At 44.3% G+C, this 7,970-nt stretch overlaps 1 protein-coding gene across 1 annotated transcript; it reads right to left on the bottom strand.

Moving 5' to 3' along the window:
- Window positions 1-517: 517 nt before the first annotated feature.
- Window positions 518-6,581, bottom strand: PEX11A (peroxisomal biogenesis factor 11 alpha). The gene is made up of 3 exons (XM_063313943.1): window positions 6,492-6,581; window positions 4,264-4,379; window positions 518-1,944 (listed from the first exon to the last, which is right to left on the bottom strand). Exons 1-3 carry the CDS (start codon window positions 6,545-6,547, stop codon window positions 1,376-1,378), a joined length of 741 nt encoding a protein of 246 aa, XP_063170013.1. The 5' UTR covers window positions 6,548-6,581; the 3' UTR covers window positions 518-1,375.
- Between the last annotated feature and the right edge of the window lie 1,389 nt (window positions 6,582-7,970).

Below are 7,970 nucleotides of genomic sequence, written 5' to 3'. Positions count from 1 at the left end.
GCGAAGGAAGATTGATGCTTTGGAACTGTGGTGTTGGAGGAAACTTCTGAGAGTGCCTTGGACTGCAAGAAGATCAAACCAGTCCATCCTCCAGGAAATAAAGCCAGACTGCTCACTTGAGGGAATGATATTAAAGGCAAAACTGAAATACTTTGGCCGCATAATGAGAAGACGGGACACCCTGGAGAAGATGCTGATGCTAGGGAGAGTGGAAGGCAAAAGGAAGAGGGGCCGACCAAGGGCAAGGTGGATGGATGATATTCTAGAGGTGATGGACTCATCCCTGGGGGAGCTGGGGGTGGTGACAACCGACAGGAGGCTCTGGCGTGGGCTGGTCCATGAAATCACAAAGAGTCAGAACCGACTAAACAAATAAACAACAAGTTTTTTAAAAATTTTAATTGTAATTTTTAATAAAATCACTAGATAGATAGATAGATAGATAGATAGATAGATAGATAGATAGAGATAGATAGATAGATAGATAGATAGATAGATAGATAGATAGATAGATAGATAGAAATTGTATTGAAAGCCTGTGCAGAAAATGAGTCAAATAACTTTCCCCAACTAGGTACCAAATAGCCAAAGTTGATAAAGTATGGCTAACCAACCCTCCAGAGTTTTGCCAACTGGGCACTTAAAAAATCAACTGTATATCTTACTATGCCCTGTAAACTAGTAGTGGAGTCATATCCAAAGTTAAAGGTTTATAAATTCTTTTATTTATAATTTTTTTTTCTCAGCCAAAATGAAAGAGCAATTGTACTTATTCCACAGAATATCAGAATGCTGAAGAAAAAGGCACAAAACTCTTTCTTGGCCCCGCCCATCAACAAAGCTCTCTCATTTTTAGCAATGCGTAGACTAAGTAGGAGCACCAAAAAACCTCTCCCCACCTGCACCTCACTTTTAGCATCTGGAAACAGTGCTCCAAATTGCACATGAAGGAACGAAATCTCCTTTCTGTTAGAGGTCTAGACCGTAACCTTAAGAGACAATTCCCTTTCAAACTAACTTCAAATCTGCTTTTCTCCTTCCCAGAATAAAAGACTGACTGGCTCCTCACTAAGAGTTTATTTATTTATTTGATTTCTACAGCCACCCATCTCAGCAAGATTTGACACTGACACGTCTTGACTAGTGACAGTTCAGTACCATTTTGCTTCTTCTGTTGCATAGCTAGAGAAATGTCTTCAATGGCCGTTGTTCCTCTCCAAACATAACCCAGGCGCCTTGTGCTGCCCTATGTGACAGCACAAGGAAAGAAGAAAGAATTCAACTGGGGGTGGGGAGGACAAATCTCCGTATTAAAGAGGGGAAGCCAATATGCACAAGGTGTGAAATGCCACCGTGCAAAAGAGAAGGTTCAATGTCAGTGTTTCAACCGTAGGTGTGGTCTCGCCACAGTGAGGATTCCCACTATGGAGGAGATAAGGCCACAGAGCCCTATAACTCCAGGGCTGGTCTTGTAGATGCCCAGACGGTCCAATGGACTAAAGAGATCACAGAGGTTCTTCACCGTATCCAGCAAGAGGGGTGGATAGTTCTTTAATGTGAGGTAAACAAGCAGGAGGAAAGGCTGTAGCTCACCGTTTGCCAGGAAAGCCACGCTCTGGCATTTCTGCCTGTCAGGAGACAAGAACTTTTCAGGATTCTGACTGCATGCCATCTGCTCCATGCGCCAGCAGAGCTCATAAAAATCCTTGGCTAGGTTGATCACCAGGGAATAGTAGTAGCATTTGGTTGCCCAGTTGCGCCACTTCTTCTTATTGATCTCCGAGAGGAGCCCAATGCTCTTCACCCACAAGATGGTGTCACAGGCGAAGTACAAAGCACGGTTCATGTTGGAGGCTGTCAGGCAGAAGCGAGGAATTGCCCTGGGCAACTGGGCAGCTTGACGGGCTGCTACAATGGCGTGCACCATATTGCCAAGCCTAAACACTGCAAGAGAAACCATAGCTGAAACATGGTGGTGGAAAAGGGCTGGAGTCTGGGGTACCATTGATGCATTCTATGCAGCCAAGTACTCCATCAGCTTTGGGCAATAACAGAATTAAAGATCTCTTCTTCAGGCTACCTTGTCTAGGAATGAGAGCAGCTCAGCCAATAATGGTAGAGGACCATTATGGCTAGGGATGTGCAAAATGTTCTGCCTTAGAACATTACAACCTCAGTGTGGTGTGTTCGGAGTTTCTGGTGCCATTTCTGAATACCCAGAATGGCCCATTTCAAGGTCAGAATGGTCCACAATATAACCTTTTGCACAGCCTTATTTCTGTCTGTCTAGCTCACAAGTAGGTCACTTAGCAGAGCCTCCTAATGGTTTGATCTATAGCTACCTTAAGACCACTCCAATGGGCAAGGACTCTGGGATTCCCAGTCCAAAATCTGGGGGCTTTAAATTGCCAATCCATGGCCTAGTTCTTCTAGTCATTTGCTTTATCTCTAGGATTTGTATGCCGCTCTTCAAAGCAGAGTTTTGCCCACACACAAAAACCACAGGTAGTTTTCTTTTGATAAACCAAAGTAATAATTAAATGTGCAATACTTAAATACTTTTTGAAATACTTACTGTAAAAAGCATAAAGAGCTGACAAGGATGAAAAAGCCTGATTGCAGCATACACATATGAAATATTAATATATGAATATACAATAAGGTGGGGAGAATAGAAATGCCTTCGCCTGATGCCAAGAAGATAATGAAGTTAGGGCCTGCTGGGCCCCACTGGGATGGTGTTCCAGAGCTGGAAAGCTACTACTGAACATACCTGTTCATTGGTGGCTACCTCCTAGATTTCAGCCAGGGAGACCTTCTGTAGTTAGGCCTCTAAGGGTACCCTTAGGGTATGAGAAGAACTTACAGGAAGATTATTTAATGAGCTGGGAGTAGAAAGCAGTTAGATCAGCCACAGAGAGAAATAATCCAGTCCCCTCCCTAATTCCAAGTTTAGAAAAAAAAAGTACCCAGGCTCCATCTTTGCTTCTGGCAGCCCTCTGAATCTTTTGATTCAAGCTGCAGTGATGGGGTCAAGCACTAATCCTACAATCAAGCGCCACCGTTAAAAGGAAGGCGGGGGCAGATATCAATCCTCCTGGGCCAATCACAAGTGAGGACATTTGTCATGGCAAAGCCCAACATGCATAGCTCCCTGCCTCCTGGTTAAACACCATCAAACGTGGATGACTTTAAATGGAAAAAAAAAACGACAAGGCCGCTGGGCTTAAAAATGCAAACAGACCCATGTACAACAGCAAGGGAACAAATAGGAAAGGATGAGGCTAGTCAAACAGGTTCTTCCCACCCCCACCCCTGACGCAAAATAATAATAATAGCACATTCCTCATGCATGCATGCAAATTGATGGAACATAGATTAGGACACAGACAAACAATCCAGGTCATATGAATGCAATAATCATGAAATGACAAGCTAATGGAGCAGTTTTGATTAATAAGAAGATCAGCCTTTCCCAAGCTGATCCATGGAAGAATCAGCAGTTCCCAGGCTAGACAGAGCCATAATGTCAATCATTTGCCCCTCAAGGCCATCAAGAGAACAGCCCAGAGACCCACTGACTCAGGAAGGCAGGAGGAGAAAAATGTAGAATTTAAGCATGACAGCACAGACCTATAAAAGGGCTTTTGGTTTCAGTATTCCTGCAGTGGACAAACCTGGATGTATTAGGCAATTCCAAGCAAGCCCAACCAAAGGGATCATAGCAGCTATAATCCAGTGCATCTGGAAGGCCTCAAAGCTGGGCAAGGTTGAAGATGAGTACCAACTGCTTCAATCAGCAAGGAGCCCTTTCCATTAAATTCCCATCAGGAACGGCCCATGAAACCAAAATCTTATACAAGTGACAAAAATCAGAGTGCCGTCAGAGGCATTCTTACTCAAAAATTCAATCATTGTTTCTGGGACTTAGTCCTAGGTAAGGATAATTATGAACTTCAGCCTGAGTCACTCTGCCTCAGTGCTAAGGAAACAGTCCATGATGTAACCAGATCAGATGCTTAATAGCTTGTACCTTCCCATGGCCTCAACAAGGGTGATCTCATTTTGATCAATAGATCAAGGGCAGTATTACAAGATTCCTAATCTGTAACTCAATTCTGGTACACAGTATTGAGTTTTTGTTTTTTTTTTAAATCTGCAACTAGTCTTTCTGCCTATCCACCCACCCCCTCTTTTGGGGCTATCAGCAGTCTTCTTCATTTCTTTTTCTTTCTTCAATATATCTAAAACTGACATACTCACTCTTGCGTCCTGAACTCATGCTTGATTCCAGAAGTTTGAGCTTCATAACCATTTTCTCTTGGTGACTCTTACGCTCTAACATATAGCTAAGCAGCATGCATGAATATTGAGTTGCTCTGGAAAGGGAAGGAGAAAGAGGTGCGTAGCTGGTCACACATCAAAGACAAGGCAGGCTGTCTCTTCCCAAAATGAAACCAAGGGAAATATATGCATGTGCACTGCTCCCTCCCCACAAGAAAGATCCGAGTGCTGTTTTGCTCCAAGGCAAATGCTCCTAATGTATAACATTGTACAAGTTAATATTGCTCAGTTGCAGGAGACAATGCAAGATGTGCATAAGAATCTATTAGACTCAATTACCCTGGCAAAACATGCTTATTTCCAAAAGCATTTGTTGGCAAAAATGCTGTCTCTTTCCAAACATCTTCCCAGTGCTGGTTATCAGAAGAATACTTAAAGCTCTTCTGGAGCAGCTGTTATGCACTATGGATAACACCTTGAACTTCTGTACAAAAGGTAAGATAATGTAATCTAATGAATAAATAGCTGCTTTCTTGGATCTAAGGATAACCTACCACTGACTTTTTTTTTAACTCCTAACCAAAGATCCATGAACTGAACTTAAGATCATCTGCACCCAAAACTGAAACTTGATAGCTGCTTGTGTTTGCTTATTAGTTCTCTCTCTCTCTCTCTCTCTCTGGCTCCTCGAAATATCAGTTCCACATCACCTTTTCCAGCATTACACATTAAGCAGTAGCTTGGTATAACAGGCAAATGGTTGGACTAGGACTTATGAGATCGAGATTCAGTTCCATCTACAGCTGTGGGAACTTATCACATGGAGCTGAGCGCTAACTTTCAGGTCAATTTATTGTATGAAACCACTGCTGCAAAGATAAAATTGGAGGAGGGATTGCTACTCACGGTGCCTTGAGGGTACGGAGGTAAGGTGGGTTGTGAATCTGACAAACAAATTAGAATCCTTTGGGTCACCCAGTATATAGTTCAAGTTTAAAAGCAGCATGCAATGCTTAAAGATAAGTTACATAACACAAGCAAATGATAACATGAGCAGGTAAGGCTAAGACAATAGTGGTTCAGGCATTCATTGGCACACTTTTCTGGCACATCTTTTTTTCCACATCTCCCAACAGCCTTGTGGTAAGGCAAAATTACTATAAAGTGCTACACATGATGTAAGTCATTCTCATACCTATATACAGCAATAAGGTAATCATTTTTACATCATTTGCTTTATTCAAAGGCCTTTCCCTATGGAATTATCTGGCAAGTCTGCTCCTCCTACCTTACTGATATGTGGGGATTGCTTTCATATGTACTGGATGATGTGGGGATCGCTTTCCACTCCACAGCCTTTCCACCATATTTGTTGGACAACTGCAATCCTCCACTACCCTGTGCAAAAGCTTCACTGGCTGGGAATCCAGGGACTTGTAGCCCCAACACCTCTGGAGGATGTCAGCTAGCTACACCAGGTTTGCAAATTTCTGCCCGGCCCTGGGAAGAGGTTTGTGTGTGTGTGTGTGTACAATCCACAAGAGAAGGCAAACTTGACCCCAGCACCTATTTAAATTTCAGCGATTACACACTACCTTTCTTTGCTGACTATGTTATTTCTATTACTTTTTAGTGTGGGAGCAGAGGTATGTTTGCAAATCACTCAGAAGAAGGAACGAAGAGCTACTTAGAAATATGCCAAATAAATTAAGGGAATCAATCTGATGCCTCTCTTGAAAAAAGCCCCTTTGACCTCAACGCCGTGTTCCTTCACCACCTTTAAGTCATCAGTTTTGTGACTGCCATCACACAACAGGCCAACCTTGATTAATGTGAACCTTAACCTGCCGAGCAAACTCGGCCAACCATTTTGGCTATCTTATGAGTCAGTGTCTTCGGCAAAGCCAGGAAACAAGTTGCTTCAGTAAGCAGGTGGCCCGGGTTGTGCAAACGTACCTATAGCCTACATTCACACAACTAGATTAATCAAGTCTGATGAAGCCCGAGGGCGTGCGGGAATACCACCCATTATGCCCGATTGGTTGGTTTCCCTGTGGCTTTCTCAAACGGGTTGAGTGGCGCGCGCCGTGTGAACCCATCCAGAGGGGCTGACTAACGAGTGCCCTTGCACAGGGGGGCACTGCAAGCTTATGCAAACGAGGGCGCCCGCCGGCCCCTCTTCCTCGCCCTTGTGTTTGCCCCCTCACCGAAAGAGTCGCTCCCGACCCTGCGTCTGGTTGCTGAAGTGCACGAAAGCCTCCATCCCACCTGCCACCGCCGGACTACTCAGAGCTCCGCGAAAGAATCAGCTGCTTCTCGGGGGAGGGGCGGGGCCGAACCGTGGCTCCGCCCCGGCGTTCCTTACCCTCGGCTCCCTCTCCTTCCTTCCGTCCGGGGTTGCCACAGCAACGCGTCAACTTCCGGAGCCAGGTGCGCGCTCGTGGGGACAGGTGTGTGCGGAGGCAGGAGGAAACCAGGAAGCGGCCCTCATTCAGGAATTTTGAGTTGGGCTTATCTGTGGGGGTGGGATGCTTCTCCCCCTCCACCATTAACCCCTTTTCTTTGTTTTAAAAGCGCCTTTCCCGACCAGGGGACTGCAACGCCCATCATCCCCAGCTGATGGGCGTTGCAGTTCAACGCCTCTAAAAGTCCCCGGGTGGTTAGGTGAGGGCAGTCTTTCCCAACCACAGGATTTCTGGAGAGGTTGCAGTTTGCATGATGCCTGGGAAGCATGCCTTCATTCGTTCGTTTCTGGGGCTGCCCAACTCACACTATAGGTGATTCTTGGCAGTGTACAAAAAGTCCCCCCAAAGGAAAAAAAAAAGTGGTTAATTGATGCAAATGCTATGTTGGGAGTCGGTGAGAGTCTGTGTAGGATTGTGGCGAAGTAATAAAGGTGATATATATATATATAAAGGAATAACATTACGTAGCTCATTCAAGCATACTAACCAATAGCATGGCAAACAGAACTGAACTTCTCTACAACTCACTCACTGGGGACTTAGCTCAACCCGACCCCCCAGCTGGGTGGGGTCAGCCGCCGGGGGGGGGGGTGGCCACCCTCCTAAAGGTCTGTAGGGTTGAGGCCAGCGATAAGTCCAGAAGAAGATTGTTCCAGAGGGCAGGGGCTACCAGAGAAGATTCATTCATTCATTCAAATCTATCAGCCGCCCAACTTCAATGGACTCTGCATGATGGCTGGGGAATGTCCCTTTCCCCCGAAATAAGCTCTGTAACTCTGTTTAGAATAACTAGACCTACTACTGGGCTACAGAAATCAGGACAACTACTACAGCAGTGTTTCTTAAACCTTTTACTCTCAGGACCCCTATCCACTTTTAAAAATTATGGAGGCCCCCCAAAGAGGTTTTGTTTAGATTATATTTCTCAATATTTACCGTATTAAAAATTAAAATGGATGCATTTGTAGAATATTTAATTACTGAATTGTGTAAAAATAGCTATTAAACCCATTAGATATTAACATAAAATATTTTTCATGAAAAAAAGCTATTTTTTTAACAAAAACAATGAAAAGAGTGACATTGCTTTACATTTTTACATCTTCAATATCCAGCACATAATTTTGATTTCATGGACCGATGAGACAGTCTTGGGGGACCAAGTCAGGGGTTCTCAGACCACAGTTTAAGAAACGCTGCATTAGAGCACACCTTCCCATA

The sequence above is a fragment of the Candoia aspera genome, chromosome 13, assembly GCF_035149785.1.
Source record: "Candoia aspera isolate rCanAsp1 chromosome 13, rCanAsp1.hap2, whole genome shotgun sequence".
NCBI classification, from domain to species: Eukaryota; Metazoa; Chordata; class Lepidosauria; order Squamata; family Boidae; genus Candoia; species Candoia aspera.
This window is presented reverse-complemented; position numbering and strand designations above follow the sequence as displayed.

Bases quoted from the DNA above. Each gene is read 5' to 3' on its own strand.
- PEX11A (XM_063313943.1), bottom strand. From the start codon at position 6,547: ATGGAGGCTTTCGTGCACTTCAGCAACCAGACGCAGGGTCGGGAGCGA. The intron at 4,380-6,491 runs GTGAGGGGGCAA...TTCCCTTTCCAG, and splicing joins GGTCGGGAGCGACTCTTTCG to AGCAACTCAATATTCATGCA. The intron at 1,945-4,263 runs GTGAGTATGTCA...TTTCTCTTGCAG, and splicing joins CATGAGTTCAGGACGCAAGA to TGTTTAGGCTTGGCAATATG.